General features: G+C 54.3%; 1 protein-coding gene across 1 annotated transcript; it reads left to right on the top strand.

The window, feature by feature from the left end:
* Positions 1-429: 429 nt before the first annotated feature.
* On the top strand, positions 430-26,329 carry RNF19B (ring finger protein 19B). The gene is made up of 10 exons (XM_071576773.1): positions 430-507; positions 14,081-14,696; positions 19,453-19,658; positions 21,328-21,472; positions 21,926-22,088; positions 22,714-22,828; positions 23,338-23,478; positions 23,745-23,952; positions 24,945-25,076; positions 25,561-26,329. The coding sequence occupies exons 2-10, from the start codon at positions 14,122-14,124 to the stop codon at positions 26,033-26,035; spliced, it is 2,160 nt and encodes a 719-aa protein (XP_071432874.1). The 5' UTR covers positions 430-507; positions 14,081-14,121; the 3' UTR covers positions 26,036-26,329.
* The last annotated feature ends 139 nt before the right edge of the window (positions 26,330-26,468 follow it).

The raw sequence follows: 26,468 nt of genomic DNA, 5'->3' as shown, positions 1-26,468 counted from the left end.
GAAGGGAGCGGGTGGGAAGGTGGGAATAGCTCGGTGGGCACGGGCGGAACTGCAGGAGGTGAGAGCCTGTTTGCTCTGAGCCTGTGACTGCCCCTGCTCTCCCTTCCCTTCCCAGGTGTATTGAGCCAGGGCTTCCCCACGGCCACCACGGGTGTGACAGTTTAACCCAGGCTTGTTCCTGGTAACCAGATGTATCACAACCGGCCATTCCCTGCTGCTGTCCCTGCTGTCCCCCTGCCCTTCCCGCCGTGACTCCAGGGAGAGCTGCAGTGGGTGATACCAAGCGAGGCGCTGGGAGGTGCAGGGCCGGAGGATGGGATTCCCTCTCCTGTCGCTGTGGCAACCGCTGGGCAGGGAGAGCAGCGCTGGGATGCGCTGGGGAGGCAGCGGGGGCCGGGCCGCGCTGACATCACGCAGGGAGGTGGCGCAGAGGGAAGGGGAGAGGGAAAGGGAGAGCGGGGAGACTGCGGAGGGCACAGCCTGCACCGGGACTGGCTCCGGGCACAGGTAAGGGATGCTCGGGGGCAGCGGGGCAGGGTGGGCTCCACGAGCGGCGGCAGGAGCAGCGCCTGCCTCTGGGGGACGTGCTGCGGGATGGCTCCTGGGAGGCAGGAACATTATACAATGCCTGAACAGCCTGGCACAGCAGGGCTTGGCTCTTGGACAGCGAGACCGGGTCAGAGCCTGGCTGGCTGGTGCAGAAACTGGTGCAAATGCTTCCCCCAGGGTACCAGTGTGTGTCACTGGCACCGTGCTGGGAAGAGCCAGGAGTACCTGCCCTTCCAGAACAGGCTGAAGGGGCTGGGGAGCAGCTCTGCTCCCTCTCTGGAGAAGGAGAGCACAGTTCTCCCTGGGGGTCAGAGCACAAATCATTGATGAAATGAATCACAAGTTTGGACACCTTGTTCCCTGAGCTATGTCTATCTTAGAGGAGGCTGGAAGCGGAGCTGGAGCCCTGGGATCGATCCCAGCAGCACGTTTGGGGTGGGAATCCTAAACTGCACATCTCCAGCAGCCTCAGCACCTCACCCTGCCTGTGCAGCAAGCAATAGTTCTGGGGAGGGCTGCCAGGAGCAGGATCTTTGCCAGGAGCTCTCTGGATGTGGATCCTGGGCATCTGCAGACCCAGAAGGCAAAATAACAAAGTCCTTGAGACCTCTCTGGATGCCGTGTTGCCTTTCAGCACAACGGTTGCATAACGGGATCCGCTCTGCTTGCAGAGGGAGCAGGGGGACCGTCACCTCTGTGCCCTGCAGCAGCCCAGCCCTGCCTGCCCCCTCCCTGGGGGACAGTTCCATCTTCCTAATCCAAGAGTTGGGCTCATCCCTTAATGCTTGAAAAAGCTGATGGGTTCACAGCTCCGATTTCACGGGATGTGGGGACTCTACACCTACACTCAGCGTGAGCAAACTAGAAAGTGAGTTTGTGAGCACCCACTCATCTGTGCTAACCTGATTTCAGCCTGTCAGGATCCTCAGTGTGTATCTGACTGAGGAAAGTACATCTGGGGCCAAAAGCCCAGTGCTGGTGGCCACTGTGGGTATCAGAAATGAGTACGGGGGTGGAGAGAGAAGAGGCACAAAGTAAAAACCTTGTTTTAAATCCAAGAGCAAGGAGAGGCCAATACCCCTGTCACAACTATTTTGTTGAAACAACACATTTTCCCAGTCATTTAAAGGGCTGGGGGCAGCAGTGGGGCCATGGAGAAATGCAGCCAGGAATGTTAGAGAGTATGTGAGAAAGCAGAATTGCAGTAATGAGCATAAATATGCTTTAATTAGGGAAGCAATTGCTGTGTGATGCACAGTCCTTGCCCATGAAGGTGCAGATGCTGGGTCTGTAGGGAGCATTCGGGAGTGGCCCAGGTGGCCACAGTGTCATTCCTGGTATGGAACCTGCAAACAGCACCAGCCTGTGCTGCTCTGTGGGGCTCCTGTGGGAGAAAGGGGTCGGAGCCCCACGCTCAGAGGGTGACAGGCAGTGCTGTCACCCCGGTGGCTCTGTGGCCAGCTGTGTTCTGTGCCTCTGGCACGGGCAGGCAGGAGGACAGGACCCATCAGCAGCTCCGTGCCAGCCCTCAGCACCACACAGGGCAGCTGTGCTGGGAGGGAGCCAGCTTGGGATGGGCCCTGGCATTCCAAGCGGGGCCTCGCTGGGCACGGCCAGAGCCAGACTGCCAGGGCCACTCTGGGAAGGGTGCAGGGAGGAGTCAGCGCTGCTGTTCTGCAGTTTCAGTCCCTGAGGTTGCAGTTCTGCATGACCAGCAGCGGGATTGCTTTCTAAGTCATGTTTCAACTTGATTTTGTTTTCAAGGTTATTCAAAATTTAGTGGGAAAATGGCACCAGAACCTCCTACAAGCAGAAAGGCCAAGTCAACCCTCCCAATCCTTGACCTTCTCCACGCTCAGCTGGCTCTCCTTGCTTTCCCCCATACTTGCCTACACTGCAAAAGGGGTGATCATGTGAATATTACATAGTCTGGCATCTGCACATCAGCTGCAGCAGCTGAGGCTCTGACATGCTCCCAGTGCCTTCATGTGACCCTGTTCCATGGTCTTGTTCTGTTACCTGTGCATTTGGTCCCTGTCACAGCCTGTCACTGCCAGATACACAATAACACAGAAACACAATAAATGGGAACTTGTGCTCCCTCCTGGGAAAAGAGCTATGGAGCTTTGAGGCTCTGCAGAGCCCTGGAGCCCTGGGGGGAGCTGCCCCTGTGCCAGTGTCCAGAGAAGGCCCTGGGAGCTGAGCCAGGTCCTGTGAGACACTTTATCCTTCCTATTCCTCGTCTATCTTGGCCCTGACTCGGCTGCAGTGAATGTTTTCCCATTCCCGTGGCAGGGGCACTCACAGGCGCCTGCCTGGTGTTTGTTTTCCCTCCTTATCTGGCCCCACTGGGAGCAGGCAGGGCAGCAGCTGAGTCAAGGAGAGTGGGAACACACATTCTCACTTCTGCCTGGGCCGCCCTGGAGTCCCCTCCATCCTCTCCCTAAACCCAGGCGGAAATTTCTCTCTGCTGAGGTAGCTGTTTGCTTAATAGTTGAGGTTACTTGAGTAATCAATAGTTCTCTGGTTCCCAACAGAAATATTATCCCTTTAGCCAAATCAGCTTTCCAAATCAGCTCTTCTATCTTTGCTATAAACCTGCTGCTGACTCTCAGCTCTGGGAGGATTTAGCTGCATTCCTGATCTACCTGCACAGAACCCCATTCATTTTCTTTCCTCCTGCCAGCATCATTTTTTTCTCTCTGAGGTTAAGCAAGAAGGGCTGGAAGCTCACAGAGAAATTGCTGAATTTATTGGACTCTTCAGTCTCAGCCCTTCTCTTGGCTCTGCTCCAACAGCTCCTTCTCTGTGCTTGTTTCTCTAAGGAGGGAGGTGAGGAGAGTCAATGGGATCCTCGTGGCCAAGGGCATTGCTGATATAACTCCCAGTCCATGGGCTCCAGGAGAACTTGGCTCAGCCACTGCCAGACAAATTAAAACTGTTCCCATCACACAGCAGCATCCCAGAGAGCCAGAGCTAAGACAAGGTGCCCATAGAAAGGCTCCGTGGCTGCACATAAATTTTCCTTGCAAACAGGCAGAGGCACCGACTCCCTGGAGCTGATTTCCAGTGGTTCCATCCCAGCAGCCAAGGGCTGGGCTGTGGCTCTGAGCTCCAGTTTCCTGTGACTGAAGGAGGCCACGGGGTTTGTTCTGCTGCTGGGGCAGTGGAAACAGCCTTGCTGTGCATTGTGAGCATCTCTGCACATCTCTGTTCTTTCCAAACCAGAAAAGGTCACCGAGACCCAAGACAAACCCACTTCCCTCCTTCACTGAACTCCTCCTGCCTTGCACATGCTTTTGTTGCCATCCCTCGCTTGCCAAACGCAGGAACAAACACTGGGGTTTGGCAGAGCTCAAAGCCTTGGCGAGTCTGATGGGAAAGAGGCATTCTTGGTCCTCAGCCCAGGGACAGGGCTCTGCTCCGTGTCCACTGCCAGGTTTTCCAGCTGCAGTTGTGCTGCTCGTCCCATGCTCAGAGCACTGGGCTGGGGACAGGCAGCACCCCTGGGTGCTGGGCTGTGAATCCTGCGGGGGATCCAAGGAAAGTGGGTGGGAATAGCTGGAGCAGGACCCAGAGCTACGTGAGGCCCAGCATGTTGCTGTGGCTGAGCTGCACGTCCAGTGGGAAGTTCAGGAGCCGGCGCTGCCCTGAGAGGCTTTTCCCCAACAATTAATGATGCCAAGGGAGCAGGGAAAGGCAGAGGGAGGACATGGAAAGCCAGGCAGCCTCTGCTTTGGTTAAATAGGGCTGGTTTTGCTGACAGTTCCCCCTGAGAGACTGCAGGGCTAAGCTGGGGAGGGATCCTGGAAGTCAGAAGCAGCTGGGAGGCTCTTGGCAGCTCCTGCTGTTTCAGTGTCAGGCACTGGACTTTCCCTGCTGCTTGGGGGCACTGGGATGGCAGCCTGGATCAGAGATGGCCAGGCTGGGCAGAGGAGAGGTGGTCAGAGCTTCTGCCTCTCTGTTGGAAGGATGCTCTGGAGCAGCAGCAGGGCCTGATTTCAGAGAAGTATTTGAGGTCTCAGCACTCACTGATCGCCCCAGAAACCTCCTACTTGATTTTCTGCTGTGCACAGCCCAGCCTCAGGCAGCACAGGGGGTAATTTGCTCAAACATTGGCTAAGACAACCCACATATGACAAGCCTCAGAGAGGGAAGAGGGTTTCTCATAGTGGTGAAGGGGTGAGGGAGAGGAAGGAGGGCAAAGAGGAATTTCCTGGCTGTGGTAAAGGTGGGCTTTGCTTGAAGAGAAGTCAGAGAGAATGGACTTGTGATCATGGAATCAGGCTGGGGGAAGGAAGGGGTGGGTCAGCAGCAAAGTCCAGCAGAACAAAACCCATTTTCCTTTCCATGATGGCCCAGGAATGAAGGACACATCAAACTCCAGCTCCCTGCTCCCTTTGCCCACCTTGTTCTGCTGCAGAGAGAGCAGATCACGAGGGGAACAGCCCTGGACAGAATCAGCAGCCAGGGGTTGGGCTGGGGAAAGATCTCAGCTGAGACAAGGGAACCCTGACCAAGCACATGTTCAGAATTTCCCACCTGGTTAGTGCTGGCTCAGCCCTCTGGAAAATGACACAAGTTTTCCTTGCTGCAGGGCCAGAGGGCTGTGCTGGGAGTTCTGCTCTCCCATACTGGCTGTGAGGAGAGGAGCTGCTGGCAGGGTCCACAATCACTTTTCTTTCCCCCTTTGACAGCTGTTGCTGGTTATGAAATTGGGAATGTTCCCCAGCCAGTTCTCGGCAGGAACTGCCCTTTTCAGGGCTGACCACATGGGCTCTTTCTTCCTCTTCCCTCCTCCTGACAGTACTCACAGCTTTGGGTATGTTCTAGTCTTGGCAAAGCACTGCCCTTCCCTGCTCCTTTTCCTCCCATGACACAGGACAGGCTGTGGCCTGTGAAGGGGGAATGTTTGTTCTTGGACTCAGATCAATATAATCCTTGAGTCAGTTCTCTTCCCAAAGCACAAAGAAAGAAGAAACGTTGGGGTGGGTCCTGCTGTGGGGATTTACACCCCAAACTGTGAGTAGCACAGAGATCCTGGCACCAGCTCTCCTCTTCCCAGGGCAGGATGGAGATTACACCTTGCAGGAGAGCAGTGGGAACATCAGGGCATGTTGTGGAAAGTCTTTATTTCTTGTCACATCTGACACAGAGGCCCAGTGAGTGTCCACAAAAAGGGGGCACTGGGCAAAGCTTAGAGAAGGCAGAAAGGAGACAGCAGGGCTTGTTGCTCCTGGAGTCTGTGGGTACAGAGCTTGACAGGGTCAAACATCTCTGTAGCCAGTGAGACTGTGCAGAGTAACCCCTGATTTTGGCTGCAGCAGGGTAGGAAACCCCAGGGGTCAGAACTTAAGCCAGTTCCTAAGAGAAAAGAGCAGGACTAACAGGAAAAGGGAAGGACTCAGGGCAGCTTTGTGGCACTGGCCTTGTGGCAGCAGCACTGGCCACTCAGAGGACACTGATGGCACAGAAGGGGGTGAATTGAGGCCACATCCTTCCCAGCAACTTGAGAGTTCCCCAGAAAACCCAAATGCTGCAACTGAGCTAACTCAGACAGAAGTGGTCTGGCTAAGGCCAAGGTCAGTCTGAACAATCCCTTCCACTCCCTCTTCCGCTTTTGTGCAGTGAGACAGGAAGCTGAAAATTCCCCAGCTGATTTTGGGAGCCCAGGCAGAGGCCAGTGAGCAGTGACCATCCTGGTTCTGAGTGACAGATGAGGGTGTTACTGTCCAGTGCCTGTGCTCAGCTCCCTCCCTGATTCCTTAGAGCAAACAACAGAATTTCCTGGCTCTTTGTTTCAGAATTCAAGGGAAAATTCTGCCACCTGCACTGAGTTCAGTTAAATGCTGGTAAATTCAGGAGGCTTCTTGCAGCAAGGCACTAACCTTTGGAATTGCTTCAAGAGTTAGTTAAGTCAAATAATGATAACTGGTTTGGAAAAATCCTGATGGTTTTATGAGCTTTCATAATGTTTGTACTTCTGTACCCAGACAAGGGTCACCAAACTGCTCCCAGACATGACCAGATCCCCTCAGAGGGGTAAAGAAAGAATTCTCTTCCTGTCTTTCCCTGTCCTGGTGGGATTGCCACTGCTCAGTTCCATAATACACAGGAATTAGCCCAACCAGAGCAGTGTGGCTGGAGAGCTGAGCTCACCACACAGCCTGTTCCCATGAACCCCACGATGGGGTGAGAATGACCCCTGTGTTATGGCACTTCTGGAGGTGCTGAGGTTGTCATGCTTTGGAAACTTTGCCTCTGAGACAAAGTGAAGGGCTGTTCCTCAGGGAAAGAAGTACCACATATGCATCCTCAGGAGGAGACAGCAGGGCCCCTGTTCTCAGAGATGATCCCAAACAGACCTGAACAATTCAGGTCTTTCTGAGACCTCCTGGCAAGTGTGGGAGTGTGGATGTGTCTCTTCCCTCACCAAGGCAAACAGTCCCTTTCACTTTTATTTTGCTTTCAGTGTGCCCAGTCACAGGGCTCTGAAAGTTGGGTGGTGGCTCTAAGAGGGTCTTATTTCACAGTGTCCTTCCCATGGCCATTGCTGAAGGAGCTTCAGGTAAGGTGAGGTCCTGCTGAGGGCAGTCGTGCTCTTGTCCTTGGAAGTTCTGCTGAGACCTTTCCCTTCCCAGGTGTTAACTGGAGCTTTGTGGAATTGAAGCTCAAACCTCCTCTGAGGCCAAGCAGCCACAGGGAGAGGCTTCAGCCACCACCTGCCCACAACAACAGGTCCCACTGGTTCACCAGAGCTTTGTCCCATGAGCAGGTCACTGTGAGCAGTGGATTATACCCTGGCAACAGGGACACTGCACCATGAAAGCCCCGAAACTGCAGCGCCTGCTCCACTACCCAGCAAAATAGGTCGTGCATCAGCAAATGAAAAAGGACAGATGGTGTCTGCTAATACAGCTTAGTTTATGGCCTGCAGGATTAACTCACTATTTGTCATGTCTGCAGAAAATAGGAAATGGGTGGGTCGGCTGGAGGAAACGTGTGGTGTGCCCAGCCCTACCTGTGCTGTGGGATGCACTAGCTGGAAAGGATGTCAGAGACCCTTTGAGGTTTTCAGATGCTGCTGAAGGGCTGCCAGTGTCTTCTGGGAGGTCTGGGCACTTGAGCTAGTGCCTGGTACCAGGTCCTCCCATCCCACTCAGATTCCCACACTCCCACTGCAAAGGTCAGCACTGGAGGGAGAGATGCTGAGCTGAGCAGGGATCTCCAGCAGAGACAGGAACACTGTGGCCTGTGCTCCAGCAGCTCTGGAGAAGCCCACAGCTTCCTGTCCTCTGCCAGCTGCAGGACAGCCTCCAGTTCAGCCTTTTGAACTCCCAAACACCCACGTGTCTGCAGGAGTAAGTCAGAAAGCTGAGGCAGAAGTCTCAGGTCTTTTCATTGCCTTCTCTGTGACACACTGTTCTCCTTTCCTGGAAACCAGGCCAGTGCCTCACTCTGTTCTCCTTGCAGAGCTCTGGCTTCTGCATCTGCTCTCTGAAGGGCAGAACAAACCCTTCCTTAGTCCTCCACAGATGGTCCTCCTGAAGATTTCATCTTGATTCTTGCTGCCTCTGCTCTGGCCTGGTTTGGTGATGCCCTGCAAGATGCTGAGCACCCTAAAACCAGCTGCCATTGGGGAGATACTCCAGAGCCAGTGCTGGTTCCTGCCCTGCCATCTCCGTGGCTGTTCTGCTGGCACCTGGCTCTCCCCACTGCGTGCTTGGCCACCACCATCCATCACAGTGTGCCCAGGACAGGCAGGTGCCTTCTGCTGTCACAGGTGTTTGTCACCACCACCTTCTCTCACAGCCAGCCAGCACAGGCAGGGGTTTTCTCCTGTGACTAATTTGCCTGTGTTTATGCCAACATCAAACACATAATTGTCTGTTTAACAGCTCTGGTGAGGAGGGAGCCTGGCTGCTTTCTGGGCCTGTGGGGATCAGACCAGCCCGTTCCTGATGGCAGCACCCTACTGTGCTAAACCTTCTCAGTTATAAATCCCCCATCATTAAGGGTAGCAGGTCACTGGTAAGAGTGATTGGAGAGCAGGATCATTGTCACTTCCATCCCCAAAGCTGTGAGTGAGCAGGTGGATAAAGAACTCAGAACAGCCTGTGCTTTTAATACAAAAGGAAATGCTTCTTTTGTTGAGGGAAAAGCATGTCAGATTACTATTATAAGTAATTGCTTAGTGCTCCCTACACCTTTATGTCATTGCTGAAGTAGACAGGAGTTATCTGAGTCCCTCTTTGGGGTCTCTTCTCAATGCACGTGTGTCACTGATGGGGCTGAGCCCGTGGCCATCCTGGCTGCTGCAGCCTCGGTGGAGACAGGATGGAGAGCTACGTGGGCATGAGAGCCTCCACATTCTTCCCCCGAAAATCTCCCCACCTCCCACCTCTTTTATCAGCTGCTGACAAGCCTTGCCATGTGTGTAGGCGGCTCCCAAGCCTACAAGACGGATCCCCACTCGCTCCAGGAGAGCGCTCAGGATTCCAGGCAGGGGGAGCGCAGCGCTCCTCCCTCTGCAGGCCTGCTCTGCAAGGGACGCTGCTCTGGAGAGCTCCACTGGGAACTCTCTCCCAGGATTTCACATGACAGCATCTTCCCCGGAAAGTCACAGCAGGGAGTGGAAGATTGCTGTGCCTGTGGGTGTTAGGAGGGAGCAGAGTGGGATGGGGAGATGGAGGAGAGGGGAGATGGAGGGGAGGGGAGATGTAACCACAGACTAAACCAGAGCAAATCCTCTTGGAAGAGCCTTGCATTTCTGATCCCAAGGCTCCCATCTCCTGCCTTTTCCTCTTCATTTAAAAGAATGTCAATCCTTGTTATGTCCAACAGAGAAAAGGGGAGTCAAGCAGAATCATCTTTTCCTTCCCTGAACACATCTCAGGGGACCACGAGAGGCAAACAGAACACGAACTAACTAGATAGACCCAGCTATGTGCACACTGGGAGAGCCCTCCCCAGCCACTGGTGTCTTCCCTGGAGAGACATGAGGGCCATTAATGACATCTCCATCTGACAAACGATCCCAGTGCATGTCATTACAACCCAGAGTTTCCCTGAGGCCCAGGCAGAAAATGACCCCAATGAGCTCCAGTTCTTGCATCCACAGCTGCTCCCCATGAACACACAGTGTCCCTCAGCAGAGAGCTCAAGGCTCTCAGGGTTAAGCTTCACTGAATCCCTCAGACAGACCAAGACTGACATCCCTGCTCTGCACACAGCAGAGCTGGAACCCCAAAAAGAAGAGTAAGGAAGCCCATGTGCTCCTGGCACAACTCTTCAGGGCAGGAAGCTGAGAAGAGACTCTGCACTGCATCTCTGAGGGGTTTAAAATACCCCTGTGCTACTTGGATCTGTCTGTCCCTGTTCCCTGCCACTGCCCCTGAATGCTGTGAGAGTTCAGCACCTCTCAGGTGTCAGAGCCCACACCTGGCTGTGCCTTGTGGTGGGTTCTCAGCAGAGAGACCCTTCAAACTGCCATCTGCATTTTGGCACTGGGGAATCCTGATGCACCTGGATCCCTTTAACAGCTCTGGCTGTCCCACCCCAGCAGGGCCAAAGGTCTCATCCTGCCTGGCAAAACCAAAGCTGAGCTAATCCTGAGTGTCCCTGTCCAAAACCAAGGAAGAATTCCTGGCTGTGTAAAGCTGTTGCCCTCCTTCACACAATGCATTGTGCCTGTGGCTATTTCAGAAAGCAGCAACATGAGCTGGGTTTTCTCTGAACATTTTCTGCTCTGCAACACAGCCCATGCCCCATGAGAAAGCCCCATCCCCACTGTGAGGAGTGGGAAAACCCGAGGAGACCCAAGTACTTCTAGAGAAAAGAGACATTCACACTTCAGTGCCTGAATGACCCGGAGGTTTCAAGCAGATTGAATCTTTGTCCTGAAATAGCTGTTTCAACATCCCCTGGGTCCTGCAGGCCAGGGAGGAGAGCAACAGGTATTTACCATACCTGGGATATTTGGGTAGCCAGGAAGCAGGGGGTGGGCAGAGGGGATGTGGTAGGAGCTGGAGTTTCCATGTGATGGGCTGCAAACCCAAGCCCCGGTGCCTCCTCCCAGTGTCCCACCACAGTGATATTCCCAGCCTGGCACAGCCCAGTTCCCCCATGCAAACACTCCCAGTATGAGTTTCACAATCCCTTCCCGGCAGCCACTGGGAGCTTTCACTCTCTGAATTACCCAGGGGAATTTTCATTACATCATCAGAGGCTCTTCCTTCTCGACAGCGGCAGAGCTGTCACTGCTTTGCAGGGGGGTTGGGGGCTGTGGGTGGCCAGGGAATTTCTCTGGAAAGAGACCCTGTGCCTCCCAAAAGCAGGTTGAGCCCAGCTCAGCCTCCCCCAGTGGCTCCATCCAGGCTGGGAATGGCACTGGACAGTGTGGGGTGGCTCCAACCAGTGCCTGGACAAAGCCTTCTCCCTGGAAGTCTTCCTGGGAGATTCTGCATTTCCAGGCAGCTTTAGGAGTCGCCTGTGCCAAATCCTGCCCTGATTTAAGCAGCAGGGTCAGAAGTCAGCAGTCTTCCAGCTCTCTGCCAGTGTAAGCAAAAGCAATTTTGCCTATTGGACCTGGGATTTGTGGAATGATTCGCTGCAGTGTTTGAATTCCCCTCTTCCTCTTTTTTTGTTCTTTTGTTTGTTTTTGGTTTATCTTTTCAAATATCCCCGAGTTAAACAGACGGACTGGTGATGGTTTCCCTGCAGCCCCAGGGAGGGGCTGGTCTGATCTCACTCGCAATCCGGTGACTTTGCAATCAGCCTCTTTCCTCTCCTCCCTGGCAATTTGCCTCCCTGCCCTCTCCTTCCCAGCTTCCCAGCCCCAGTTCCTGGCTGCTTTGTTTGTTTTTTCCCCCAGTTTGAATCAAAACAAACTACCGGGTTCAAACTGCTAGTCAGGAACATGCTGTGCAGGAGCCTCTGCTCCTGGCAAGGGCTGTCAAAACACACCACAGAGAGACACCTTGGCCATGGAGAACTCGTTTTTAAGTAGCTGGTATGTCTGGACCACGGTGGGGTCTGTACAGTTGGAAGGGTGTGTCTCTGAGCTCCATAAAAACACTGAATTCCCTCAAACATATAAAGACTGGCAAGAGGTCTGCAGAGCTTGGGAGCAGGGCAGATGGCTCTGAAGTCACTCGGCTTTACCCTGGCCTCCCCCAGCCCTGTTTGTGTCACGATTCCTCATATAAGGGAATGAAGAGTCATTTCTGCCCCATCAGCACGTCGCGAGCCGACGCTTTTCCCAGGAACTCCAGATGGTTTTGCTCTCTGTGCCTCTGTGTCTGCACTACTGGTAATTCAGGCCCCTCTCACACTCGCTTTGGAGCCGAAACCTTCCCACAATTAGTTACAGTCTGTGCTCTTGCGCTGCAGAGGACGTAGGGCTGAGCTGGCAGAGCTGTCTGGGAGATCCGTCCCACACTTGAGTCTTGTTCAGGTTTCTCTATTTCAGTCAAGAGTGTGATTTTTCTAGTGAAATCATCAAAGCAAGACAGTCTCTGCTACAGATGGGCAGCAAGAGCCATTTAAAGATGCCTCATACCTGGCTTGCCTCAGACAGGAACAGTTAATTTCAATATAATCTTGGTTTACGCCAATATAACATCTCTCCTTTCTTTTTCTGGCCCTCCTTTCCCAACAGTGAAATGAGGATGGGGTCATTGTCCTCTGGGAGCTCCACATCCCAAGTGTCAGGGAGATGTTAAAGCATCTTCATGCTTGTCCATGACCTGCCAGGGACCAGAGCTCAGCAACTCTCTGCTCAGGGACAGTGTGCTCCACAGACACCCTTGCAGCATCCCAGATTCTCTTGTAGCAGAGCTGTTTGGCTCCCTTGCCAAATTACCTCGCTAATTAACAGGGTTCTTGATCCCAGGCAGTAATTTACCACTTTGAGGCCAATCCTAAATGTGGCCCAAAACTTCCAGCTGGTCCAAAGCCATGTGTGCTGTGGCAGGAATGCCAGAGCACAGCAGAGGAGCTGACAAATGCCTGGGGAATGTAATTCCCAGGGAAGGACTTGGGTGCAGCAGACAACTTGGGATAAGCTGTAAGTGAGGGTGTAAGGCAGGCACAGAATTAATGGAGAAAAGCACAGGGAAAAGCATAATTGCTGCAGGGTATTTAGGTGAGGAGGAATCTTCATTCACCCATCAGACAGGGAAGTGTCATCATTATCCCCACTGTGCAGACAGACACTGGGGCTTTGCCTACAGCAGTCAGACAGCACAAGCACCACAATCCAGGTGCTTCTGACTGTCAGCCCGGGTTCAATTCCATGTTCCCACCCCAGAGGCACCAACCAGGGCTCCCTGAAGCCAGGAAGGATCCTGGATTAATAACAGTGCAAACAGGCTTTGCTGGGAGAAATGATTTCAGGAATAGCCATAGCTGGGAGACGGTGATGGAGCCACACTTGTCTCATGAATAACCACAGTCTGTCCAGTCAGAGCTGACAGTCTAAGGGAAAGCAGCCCCTTCTGTGCTGATTTAACAGGCTCCTCCTCGACACAGCAGATCTTTCTGCTTCGCCTCCCCTGCATAATAAGCAGTGTCCTTCCCTTTAGCTTCTGTGCCTTTGGATGGGAGTCGAGGTTGGCAGACCCCTGTGGGCACGGGGAACCCTGGAAGGAAGCGGAGGCTTTTAACTTTCTGCATGACTGCAGTTAGGAATGTGGGTTGGAGTTTCAGTGTCTCTGAGCCCGGCACTTGGGGAGGAGTTCCCGGGTGAGCAAATCTCCACAAGGTCTTCACTAATGTTGTAAAGGAGGGACACACAGCCAGGGACGAGGTGCTCCAGAGGGGCGACTGGATGTAGAGGGGACTGCTGAGGTTACAGACGCCCCTCTGCAACAAGGGACAGGTTAAAAAGCAAACCAGCCCAGGCGGCTTTAACAGAAATCTCTTTCTGCACAACCCAGCCAGGAGATTCTCCCCTCTCCAGGCTGTGGGGGAGGCCAGAAGGCTGCGATGGCCACTCTGGAGTGGGCGGGGATGCTCTGGGCAAGCGCTGGAGCCACAGCGGTGCTGAGGGAGGGTATTGAGGGGTCAGAGGCTGAGGGGAGATGGGGAGGTGAGGGGAGATGGGGGGCTGAGGGGAGATGGGGGGCTGAGGGGAGATGGGGAGCAGAGCAGGGGCTCAGCTGTGCTCGCTGAGGCGCTTCAGAACCGGTGACGGCGACGGTGACAGGCACAGGGAGGGGACAGGGACGGGCACAGCCTGTGGCGCTGCCCGAGGCACTGCCCACAACCGAAATGGCGGCGGCGGCGGCGGCCGCGCCCGGCATGGGGCGGGACACGGCGGGGCGGGACGGGGCGGACACGGAGGGGCGGGACACGGCGGGACACGGCGGGGCGGGACGGGGCGGGCGGGGCGGACACGGAGGGGCGGGACACGGGACACGGCGGGGCGGGACGGGGCGGACACGGAGGGGCGGGACACGGGACACGACGGGGCGGGCGGGGCCGCGCCGCCCTCACCGGTCCCGGCGCCGCTGTCTCTCTGTCGTTCCAGCGCGGCCGCGGCAGCGCCCGCACCGACCCAGCGCCGGCACCATGGGCTCCGAGCGGGACTCCGAGTCGCCGCGCTCCTCCTCCATCCACTCGGCCGCCGCCAAGTGCCCCAAGCCCGGCCGCCGCCGCCGCCTGTCCTTCCAGAGCGTGTTCTCCGCCGCCGCCGCCTCCGCCGCGGGCGGCCGTCGCCGCGCCAAGGCCGAACCTTCCCCCGCCGCCGTGGCCGCCCCGCCGCCGGCCCCCGTCGTGTCCGCCCCGCCGGCCCCGCCGCCGCCGCCGCCGCCGCCTCCCGAGGACGCTCCGGAGCTGCCGGAGGGCGAGGAGGAGCTGGAGTGCCCGCTGTGCCTGGTGCGGCAGCCGGCAGAGAACGCGCCGCGCCTGCTGTCGTGCCCGCACCGCTCGTGCGGGGCCTGCCTGCGGCAGTACCTGCGCATCGAGATCACCGAGTCCCGCGTCAACATCTGCTGCCCCGAGTGCAGCGAGCGCCTCAACCCCGCCGACATCCGCCGACTGCTCCACGACTCGCCGCACCTCGTCGCCAAGTACGAGGAGTTCATGCTGCGCCGCTGCCTCGCAGCCGACCCCGACTGCCGCTGGTGCCCGGCCCCCGACTGCGGGTGAGTGCGGGCTGCCCGGGGAAGCTGCGCCTTCTCCCGGGACTGCTCGGGCAGGGAGGACCTGCTGCCCATCCGTCTGTCCTGGCACGGCTCGGGGAGCGGGGACCCGCTGCCCATCCGTCCCTCCCGGACAGCTCGGGTTGGGAGGACCTGCTGCCCATCCCTCCGGCACGGGACAACTCGAGGAGGGGGGATCTGTTGTCTCCCCGGAGGATGCTGCCCTCTCTGTCCTGGGACAGACTGAGGAGAGGGGGACCTGCTGTCCCCGTAGGGTGCTGTCCTCTCCATCCTGGTGGACCATGGGGATGGGAGAATCTGCTGTCCCGTAGGGTCCTGCCCCGTCCATCTGTCCTGAGACAGCGTGTGGTGGAGAGATCTGCTGTCCCAGAGGATGCTGCCAGCTCTGTCCTGGTAGAGCATGGGGATGGGAGGATCTGGTGTCCCGGAGGGTGCTGCCCTGTCCATCCGTACAGGGACGTCTTGGGGAAAGGAGACCCCCCCACCCTGCAGAGGTGCTGCCCATCCCCAGCACCTCCTGGAACAGCAGGGTGAGGTGGGATCCGCTGTCCCAGTGGGATGCTGTCTGTCTCCAGCAAGTCCTGGGGAGGGCATTCCAGCTGGGGTGACCCTGCAGAGGTGCTGCCTGTCCCCACCTGGGTCCCTGGACAGTGCAGGGAGGGGCAGCTCAGCCCCAGTGCAGTGCTGCTGCTCATACACACTTCTGTTCTACTGAGTCCCACTGCAGATACTCTTTGCTTGTCAGCAGTCTGTTCAGGACAGCTGATGGGCTTCGGGTACCAAAATGACACTCCAACTGTCCCTATTGCCCCAGGATTTGACCTTGGGAGTTGTGGAAATACAGACAGATCAGGCACGAATGATAAGGCTTCAAGGGGGTTTTAGCTGAGCCATCGTTTCCCTAATTTAACAGAAAGCCTTTTTCCCTGCACAAATGGGAAGCGTGGAGTTTCCCAGCTGTGTGGCTCACTGGGAGCCCTGGGGAGAGGGCATGGGGACAGGGCATGGGGACAGGGCATGGGGACACGCTGCAGCCTCCACGGTGGGGCAGAAGCAACTGTAAACAGTCACTTTTTCCCAGTGAGGACGTGAATACACGGCAGAGGGGAGTGGTGTTGACTCACTCTCCGTTGCCTAAGTGAGGAAATATCTGTCTGTCCAGAAGTCAGCACAGCCAACTGTGATGACTGTGTAGTTATGAACGTGTTGCTTTCATTTTTCTCTTCCCTTTTCCTTCCAACGAACTCTGTTGGTTTCTGTTTGAGTGTAAGCCAAAGTTGCCTGGAAAAGGGCTTTGTTTGGGAAACTTAAGAGAAGTGCTGTGAAGTTTAGCTAGAACTCAGCCTGGATGGCAATTCTGAGTAGCAAGAACATGAAAGGAAAGTCTGACCCAGTAGTCAGAGTGGAAAAGGTGGTGGGAGGGTTGTGAAGATTTAATCAAAGCATTGTAGTAGGCATCCTATGCAAATCAGTGAACCTGGCTCAGGTTACACATTTCACAGCCCCTGAGCATCCTGTATAAGGGCTTGTTCCTTCAGAGGCTGAAATTAAAAGCAAACAACAGCAAACAGAAGCCAAATCAAGTGTGAGATCTTGATATTTCAGCAACACTGGGGATAAGATCACAGAGATAGAGCAGGTTGTGCTGCCACAGAGGGAATGCCCCTGCTGTTAACCAGCTAGAGAAGATCCGGTTCCTACTCGCCGAATCTCAGCTCCTTGACTGCTGTGATGTTATCTGTGCTCAGGATAAGGTGTACAAACAGCAGACGTCACCCAGGCTGGCTGGTTGGAAGGAGCCAGCGCCAGCATGGCCTGGAGGGCGTTGCCTCTGTCATTGCAACCCAGCCGTTGCTTTCGGGGGTTTGGGCAGACTGTCACACGCGGCTCTTTCTGAGAGCAAAAGCCTCCTCCCTGGTTAGTCAGTGAGCAGGTGACATGCACAGCATCCTCCTCCCAGCTGCCCAGAGCAGCAAGGAGCGACCCTGGGGCTGTGGGAGTGGAGGCAGCCTCGTGGCCCAGCGCTGCTGGTGTGTCTGTAGCGCTGGAACAAAGACTGTTGGAATCAGCCCTCCGGCGGGGAGAAGAATTAATCACCCTATTCATTCTTCCCAGCCAGCTTGTGTGGCTGTGCTTATGTAAAATCAGGGTATGAATTATTTAGAGCGGGCTTTCCCGCTGTAGTAGTGCTGGAGTGTGGAGCCAGAGCGGGAGCAGAGGGCTGGGGACGCGGCCGGGGCTGGCACTGGGTGTCACCCCCACCCAGGTGGTGGCATCAATGGGCTGTGGGGCGATGGCAGTCACGGCCCTGGGTGTGTGACACGCAGCATCCTGCGCCTTCCTCCCATGCTGCAGCCTTTCTTTAAATGTCTCTTTAAATGAAAGAGCCTGGCTGTGCTGCGGGAAGGAGGAGGAGGAGGACCAATACAACACCGGTGCGTGTTGCCATGGAAACTCCGGTCAATTGATGCGCCATCAATTGCAAAACAAATCATTTTCTGTGTTTGCAGCTTTGGTTTTTCCCCTGGCTACAGTCAGGTGGTATCGCTGTCTAGTGTTTGTCACACTGCATCCTTCCCAAAGGCTTGGGAGAACAACAGGACCTTTAGAGAAACGGAGCTGTGTAAGCTGAGCTCTGTGAATGGGCAGGAGGAGGGATGGAGGCAACTCGTGGCCATCCAGGGAGTGGGCTGGAGGCAGAGCTGTGTGATCCCTGGGGTCTCAGGGAGACTCTCACTGTCTTGCTCTGTGGAGAAGACTCAGTTTCCCTTCTCATCTGCTGGGATTGAGCCTGGAAATGGATATTTCAGTCAGCCACATGTCAGAGGTCAGGGGAAGAGGGGAATGCACTGGCCATCCAGTGCCATCACTATTGCCAGGCATAGCCCTTCAAAACCCACTTTCCAGTTGACCTTGACTTGGAGATGTGTTATTTCTTTCCCCATCAGGCAGTCATGCAGCTTGTCTCCCCACAGCTGTGGGCTTATTCATGATTATTTGTCATTTCAGCTCTAGCAATAAAATATAAATGATGATGATGATTTTAATTTCTCGAGTATTTAAAACCCCAGCATTTGGAGTGAGGAGTTATTTTGGAGTGTGAGATTGCTTAATATATTGCACTGAGCTTTCTTAGCCCACTGTTATGGTTTGAAATAGCAGTGTCACAACACAGCTGGGTAGATGAAGCTTTTCCTTCTTGTTTTGCCACAGTCTTTGGCTGTAGGATAGTGGCAGGGTGAGGATGGTTAGTGGGATGTTCCTTAGACAGGATGCACAGGAGTCAAGTTTGTCCCTCCCAACCCCTGGCCCATCCATATCATAGAATCATCACACAGAATCACAGAATGGTTTGGGTTGGAAAGGACCTTAAAGCTCATCTTGTCCTACCCCCTTCCATGGGCAGGGCCACCTTCCACTATCCCAGGTCGCTCCAAGCCCTGTTCAGCCTGGCCTTGGACACTTCCAGGGATGGGGCTCTCTTGTCTCTCCTGCAGGCCTGGGCTCAGGGCAGGTGTGTGGATGCACACGTAGACTTCAGTCGTGCCTCCTGCCCCTGAGATGTTGTTTCTTTGGTGATTATGTCGTAGCCTGGCAAGATGAAGTTGCTCAAACTCCCACGGGATGTGAATCATTGTGGTATGACACATTCAGTGGTTCTCACGCTGCTGCCTCTGAGAAGAGGCAATACAACTTGAGCTACACAAGCTCTAAATATAAAGCCTTAAATAGGAGTTATTCTCCTCTGACCACTAACAAAAATACTGAGGATGAGCAACAAAAATACCCTTTGCCATACGGGTGTTGCAGAAGTGGGAAGGCACTTCTGGAATCGCTCGTGTCAGCCCCTGCCAATGGAAACAGCCTCATCCTACATGGCTGTAAGTCAGGTTTCTGTAGCAGTGCTTGGTGATGCTGCTTAGACTTTTGTGTACACAGGCCACTTCCTTCTGGAAGTGTCACAATACTGTCACAAGTGAGCTAGTTGAACCCGGCCTCTCTGTGTTGCACATGGAAACTTTACTCAAATTTTACTCAAATTTTGGCTTATTCCAAAGGCAGAGCTTTGTTCTTCAGCACTGTTTGGAAAAGGAGGTTCTGGGAAGATCAAGAGGAGGTTGCTTCTTGACATAGCTACCCTGTTACTCAACTTTAAGTGCCCAGGATAACCTCAGCTTTCCTACACTCCTCCAGACCATACAGCACCCACCCATATACCTGTGCCTGGAAAGAGCAGCCTGAGCCTGTCCTAGGAGAGCCTGGGCTGTCAGAAACAGCAGGGACTTAGCTGGGCACACCGTGCAGGACAGATCTGGCCTGTGAACTGCCAGTGAGAACTGCCAGCAGTTACTGAGGAGAGACCTTGGTATCACAAGCTGTCTGTATGAGAGATCTCTGCCCTGAGTAACCCAATTAGTACTGCTTAATTTCAGGCCCTGCAGTGCGAGCCACAGGGCTGGGGTGAGCAGGAACGTGTCTGGCATGGAGGCTGCTGTACCAGAGATCAGAAAAGAGTGGAAGGGGTGGGGTGGGGGCTCTGGATGAGCTGCCCTGAGGGCAGTGTTGCTGTGGGCTCCAGGGGTACCAGGTAGGCTTTTCTTGACAGCAGCTCTTGCCAGCTGCTCTGAGCAGAGCAGCTCAGGCAGCCACAGCCTGGGCAGCCCGAATTAAAGGGTCACTGCACTCTGGCTTGATATCTCTGTGTTTTACTGACTCCCTCGGCGTGTTCCCCCTGCAGTTACGCGGTTATTGCCTACGGCTGTGCCAGCTGCCCCAAGCTGACCTGCGAGAGGGACGGCTGCCAGACAGAGTTCTGCTACCACTGCAAACAGATATGGCACCCCAACCAAACCTGCGACATGGCACGACAGCAGCGGGCACAGACCCTGCGGGTGCGCACCAAGCACACGTCGGGGCTCAGCTACGGACAGGAATCCGGGCCGGGTATGGATCGTGTGTTCCCTTGGAATATCCTGAGCTGGGAGGGACCCACTGAGATCAAAGTCCAACTCCTTGCCCTGCCCAGGACAGCCCCAAGAGTGACACCATGAGTTTTTTGGTTACTCAGTGCTGCAGTTGAGTGTGTGAAGCTGAGAAAGAGCCACCTCTGTGTAGATCCCCCCTCCCCTCAAAGCAAGGGGGTGTAAGTGCCCTGTGTGGCACAGCTGAGGGGCTCCAGCTGCCACTGTGAGGGCAGCTGTGAAACTCAGAGTCATGTCTCCTTCTCCTGTGTGCTAGAACATGTCTGGGCACTAAACAGATCAGTAGGTGATGATGTGCTTTGGGTCCTTCTGTGTGACGACAGCTCCCCTCATCCGCCCCAGCTCTGCTTGTGGCTCTTTTGATCTTGGATGTTCTCGCTTTTTGCTGATCTAAACCCTGAACAGATAGTCACTTTTTACCCTTTCAGCTTCAAATTTGTCTGCTGTGGTCATGAGGAGTAGCATTCATGCCCAGCTGAGGGTGAGGACCACACTGTTAAGTGTTAGTAATGTCAGGTACCAAAAGAATGCCAACCCACAGACTCCTACACTGCCTGGTAGAAGCTGCTGTGTCTGCTGAGTTTGTGTTCTGTAAAAATAACTCTTGACTCTGGAAGGGGTCAGTGAGGCCATTTTGTAAAGCCCTGCCCTACCCCCAAACTAAACACCCTGTTTTTCCTTCTATGTCAGGAGTTTAAATGTTAATTCACTTAGTGTGGAGCTGCCGTGGGTGGTTCAGAGGTGGCTTAGTGGTATGTCGAGGTCCAGCATGCCCCAGTTAGGGAGCCCTGATAATGGACAGCAGAGATACTGCCACAGCCAATGGAAAAAACGCCAGTTTTGGAGTTTTATTACCCTGTTAAAAGAGCTCCCTGCCAGGAAAGGCACTTGGCCATGGAAAGGGAGGTTTTTGAGGCAGTGGCTTTTCTTCACCCCATTCTGCTGGATCCAGTGTGGTGATTAATAAGGTGTGAGCTGCTCTCAGCAGCTGGATTTCATCTTGCTGAGCATCACAGGGGCCAGCAAAGCCCCAAACCGCGGCACAGCCATTGCATAACCACGGTCAGATGATGCCTGAATTAAGGAAGAGATGAAAGACCCTTATCCCACTCTGCCAGCAGCAAACTGGGGCCTGGGCAGCCTCTGCTGCAGCTCCCAGTCCCCTTTTGGCTGCTCTGGAAGGCTGGGTTTGGTATTTCTCTGATGCCTGTTCTCCCAGTTGTTCTGTTGCTCTTGGCCTGTGAATCACCTCTGGAGCAATCCAGTAATGGCTCATTCTTTAGCTGTTGCCTTGGCGAGCACAGGGCAGGTATGACTTGTTCCCAGCATTTAAACATGTTCTGGAATACATTCTGTTCAAAGTTAGAATAAGTTTTTTAAGTGGCTGTTGTTCTCAGGCCCTGCTGTCCAGGCTCTGGTGGGATCTCTCATGAATATTATCATCTCACTTTGAAAATAAAACTAAAGTTTGAAGACAAACTAAAGACACAACATCCCCACTTCACCTGTGGTCAGCACAGGCGTTCTGCCTGCACAGAAAGCAAGGGTTTCATGCATAGCAGAGTCCCCCTCGTTGGTTCTTCATGCCCCCAGCTCAGAGCCCAACTGCATGCCCTGCTCCCTCCCCACAGCCGATGACATCAAGCCGTGCCCGCGCTGCAGCGCCTACATCATCAAGATGAACGACGGCAGCTGCAACCACATGACGTGTGCCGTGTGTGGCTGCGAGTTCTGCTGGCTCTGCATGAAGGAGATCTCAGATCTGCATTACCTCAGGTGAGGAGGGGAGCAGCACACCTGGGCTGCTGCTGCTGGGCCAGCACGTGCTCCTCCGAGGCTGTTTGGAGGAGTCCACTGGGAGTGTTGGGCTTTCATCCTCCTGCCCCTGGAGTCTGTTTTTTCAGTCTCTTCAGTTTTCTTCTTTCTGACCCAAAATGCTCAACTCTGTTCCCACTTTACACTGTGAAGATGCATTTCCATGCCAAAAAAAGCTCCTGATGCAATTGCTTTTGGGAGCTTTTAGTCTGCTGGGTATTAAACATAGACCCAGTAGTGTGATAATCACCTTGATGAAAAGTTAATGGGAGGAAAAAAAGAGAAATCTTTTTTGTGTTGTCCACTCCCTTTGTAAGTTTTGGGTTTTATTTATGTGGAAGTTGAACTTGAGGTTCTCAGGAAGATTTAGGTATTGCTGGAGTGTTAATGTCATTTTTTTTCCCTTCCACGAAGCCCCTCTGGCTGTACATTCTGGGGCAAAAAGCCGTGGAGTCGTAAAAAGAAGATTCTCTGGCAGCTGGGCACGTTGATCGGGGCTCCTGTGGGCATTTCCCTCATTGCTGGCATTGCCATTCCTGCTATGGTCATTGGCATCCCTGTGTATGTTGGGAGGAAGGTAAGTGTGGGGAGCAGGAGGGTTTGGGGTGTTGTCTTTGCTCAAGGCATCTCACCAGAATTTTAGAGCTGATACGAAGGGTGGATCTTGCAACAGGACCAAAATTGAGTTGTTTTTTCTGAAGCTTGTCTTATCTCTTGGGCTTTATGTGTGCAGAGGGGAGGTGGTGGCTGATAGCCCTTCGGGTCCATGTCCTCCTAAATGCACTTTGCAGTGCTCTTGTGCCTCTGCCTTAACCCAGGAGCACCCATGGAGAAACCTTGTCCCTTTTGAGCCCATCCTGTGATGTTGGGCTCTGTGGGGCAGTGGTTGGACCCAAACATCACACTTTGCCTTTCATTAACCACTCGTGTTTTGGTGCTGAGCTGCTGCCCCAAACTGTGTGATGCTGTTGTGTGTCTGTGCTGATAAAGAGATGTTGAGAGGGAAGAAATGGCACATCAGCATTATACTTGTAGCTGCTTCTTTTCATAAATACAGATTTGGTGTGTAAGGAGGTCTGTGCTCAAGATGAGGTTCTTTAAGGGCTCACGCAGCTGACAAGGCTGTAAAATCACAAACTGTTGTCCCCTGGGTGTTTGCTCATGGCCATGCTGTTCTCACCTGGTGCTTCTCCTTCCATCAGATCCACAGCAGATATGAGGGGAAGAAAACCTCTAAGCACAAGAGGAACCTGGCCATTACTGGAGGGGTCACCTTGTCTGTCATTGCCTCTCCAGTCATTGCTGCTGTCAGTGTTGGTAAGTGGGCTCAGTCCCTGTCCCTTCTGGTGGGCCAGTAGCCACTGAGACATGTGGGTAGCCCAGCCCTGTGTGAAGGGGTGGCCAAAGGGAGTTTGCAGAGTGCTGCTGTGTCTGGTTTTGGGCACAACCCTCTGTCTCCCTTCCAGGCTGCACATCCTGATGTGCTGGAGCTGGCCTGGAGCCAGCACAGGGCTTGTCTGGAGCACCACTTGCCTGTGCCACAGCCCATTGTGGTGCCCCAGCCCATTGTGGTGCCCCTTGACACACAGAGCTGTCTCTTACTCATGGACTGGTTTGGTGGCTGATGTCTTGGAGGTTCATTGTTCTTGGGGTTCCTTCACTTTGCACAAGCAAAGGGCTCCTTCTCTCTCTGCAAAATTGTGAACTAGAACCTTTAAAAGCAGCACAAACACAACTGAGAGAGTCCCTACGTGGAAAAATCCTTTCTGTCTGCCCAGCACAGCTCAGCCCTGAGCTCCTGTTAACCCAGCAATGCTCCTCTCCAGGCATTGGGGTCCCCATCATGCTGGCCTATGTCTATGGGGTCGTGCCGATCTCGCTGTGCCGGGGCGGAGGCTGCGGAGTGAGCACAGCCAATGGCAAGGGGGTGAAGATAGAGTTTGATGAAGATGATGGACCCATCACAGGTAACTGGGGAGGGGAGGGGGGTGAAGCAAAATGCTGTTGTTGCCTCTCATATTGAAATGCTCAGGGGCCTTGATGTTTCCCAAACCTGAACATGTGATTTTACCTGGGCTTGGCTAGAAGCAGCAGGTCTTTGCTTCAGTCTTACTGTGATCAGGTGTGTCACTCTCAAGGCAAAATCTCAGCCTTGGTGGAGGTTGGGAGGCTGTCTGAGGTGTGACATCCCTTCCCTCGCTGATTCCTACCCCTGTGCTCTCCTTCCCTGCAGTGGCTGATGCCTGGCGAGCCCTGAAGAACCCCAGCATTGGTGAGAGCAGCATTGAGGGGCTGACCAGCGTCCTGAGCACCAGTGGCAGCCCCACAGATGGGCTCAGTGTCATGCAGGGCAACTACAGCGAGACTGCCAGCTTTGCTGCCCTCTCAGGGGGCACCCTCAGCGGGGGGGTCCTCTCAGGGAGCAAGGGGAAGTACAGCAGGTAACTGGAGTGCTGGGGAAAGCACAGAGGGTCCTGAGGCCTGTGTGGGTTGAGCAGGTTTATTTTGGAGAGCTCTCCAGGGCTGTGAGAGGTCCTGCTTTTATCTAGTTATGTCCTAGTACTTTTGCATCTTGGTCTGTCATAGAATAACCAGTTCTAGCAGATCACCCAGAGGGTGATCAGGGACCCAGGCCAGCCCAGGGTGGGGGCACAGATTGACCAGAGAGGTTGTGGAGTCCCCATCTCTGGAACTGTTCAAGGCCAGGTTGGACAGGGCTTAGAGCAACCTGGACTACTGGAAAGTGTCCCTGTCCATGGCAGGGGGTTGGAACAAGATAATCTTAAAGGTCTCTTCCATCCCAAACCATTCTGTGGTTCTGTGATCAGGCTATTCCTGGATCCAGGGCTGGGCTTGTTCTGGCAAGGAGGACAAAAGATAAGTTTCTGTCCCTCCTGAGCTCTCTAAAATTGCAGAGCTGATGCTTCAGGTTAATTGGGAACAGCGCCGAGATGCCTGCATGGCCTGTTTAAAGCTATTCCAGTCCTCCTATCCCAGCCTGGAGGCTTTGATGCTTCCTGTTCTCCTGTGGCCTATAGCAAACAAGGCCACTGCTCTCCAAGTCAGGAGGTTACACCACAGTTTTCCTCCAAACTTGTCTGTGAGTCAGTGTGCTGGGTAATTAGAGCCACGTGTTGATACGGCAGCCAGGATGTAATCATGGCCCTGTGTGAGATCCATGGAAATCAGTTCTTCTCAGGAATTGTGTGAGTCATGGATGTAAACACTACTTTGCCTTTGTCATGGAAAACAGAGTGAATTTGCCTAAACTGAGCCAAAAATGAGACTAAATGAGAGCAGCCATTGGGGTTAAACTCTGTCATGCTGAGCTGTGCCAGCACACAGGGCCTCTTGGTTTCCTGTGAGGGGCAGTGACTGAGTGATGCTCCTCAGGAACATCTAAAGCATTGCTGAGGAATCCTCTTTCCTGCAGGCTGGAAGTGCAGGCAGATGTCCAGAAGGAGATTTTCCCCAAAGACTCGGTCAGTTTGGGGGCAATCAGTGACAACGCCAGCACTCGAGCCATGGCTGGGTCCATCATCAGCTCCTACAACCCCCAGGACAGGTAGGAGGACATGGAATGGTGAGAAGAGTGTTGGTGGTGGGTGTCCTGGAAAAATCCATGCTCTGTGAACGCTGCTGTGGGTGGTGGGATGACTGGAGTTGCACAGGGCAGCTCTTCTGTCTCTGGCAACTGCAGCAGTGCCTTTGCTGGCACAGGAGGAGGACTGAGGACAATTTGGGGGCAGCCTCCATGTGTGGTGTGGAGCCTGAGGAGGGGATCTGCAGCCCTGCATCCTCGAGGTCTGTTCCTGGCAGCTCGTGGGGACTCTGGAGCTTTCCCAGCTCAGCTCCTGGCTCAGATCTTGGCCACGGTTAGGAGAGCTCGAGAGCAGGGAGTGTTGTTCCCCACGTGCCATAGGGGGATGAACAGCATCTTGCTCATGTTTGGGAAGTGTGATCCTCCCAGTTCAGTGATGCAGTGCCCAGTTGTGTGCAGCTGAACCCAGTAACTGTTCCCAGTAATGCAAGGGTGCTTGTTTCTGCAGGGAGTGCAATAACATGGAGATCCAGGTGGACATTGAAGCCAAACCCAGTCACTACCAGCTGGCCAGTGGCAGCAGTACAGAGGACTCTCTGCATGTCCACACCCAAATGGCAGAGAATGAGGAAGAGGAGGAGGAGGAGGAGGAGGAGGAGGACGGAGAGCAGGAGCAGACGTGCAAACACCAAAGCTGTGAGCAAAAGGACTGCATTGCCAGCCAGACCTGGGACATCACCCTGGCCCAGCCTGAGAGCATACGGAGCGACCTGGAGAGCTCCGACAGCCAGTCGGACGACGTGCCGGACATTACCTCGGACGAGTGCGACTCCCCCCACTCTCAGACTGCTGCAGGCTGCCCACAGACCCCCAGAGCTAGAGGTGCTGAGAGCCCAAGTGCCCACCTGAGCCACTGTGCCCAAGCCGAGGGCTGCCGGCTGGATGACATGGTCCAACTGGAGTGCATCGAGGCCAGAGTGTGACGTGTCCTCCTGCTGGGAGCACACTCGCTGCCACTGTGTCCTTTGGGCCAGGGTTGTGTCCGTGGTGGCTTCTGGTTGCCATTCTCCAGCTGGTTCCCCAGCCTCGCCTCGGGAAGTCGCTGTTTCTTACATAACATGAAATGGAAAGAAAAAAACCATCCCCTGCCCTCTTTTTGTTTTAATTTATTGGTTCAAACTCTGTGAGGTGTGTACGAGTGTAAATATGTACGTGTGTCTGTATGTCTGCAACCATCCTAAGGGACTCTTGGAATAAAGACTCTGGTTGTCATTCAACTTGAATCCATCTCATCCTTTCCAAAGCTACGGGGAAATGCTCCAGCTGCCTTTGCCCTTGGCTCAGGCAGTTGTGAACAAAGGCTTGGGAACAGGAGCGGTGTCTCTTCTCCATTTCCATGTGCAGCAGGCCTGGTAC

The sequence above is a fragment of the Pithys albifrons genome, chromosome 24 (assembly GCF_047495875.1).
Source record: "Pithys albifrons albifrons isolate INPA30051 chromosome 24, PitAlb_v1, whole genome shotgun sequence".
NCBI classification, from domain to species: domain Eukaryota; kingdom Metazoa; phylum Chordata; class Aves; order Passeriformes; family Thamnophilidae; genus Pithys; species Pithys albifrons.
The sequence above is the reverse complement of the archived record's forward strand: the minus strand, read 5'-3'. Positions and strand labels throughout refer to the sequence as shown.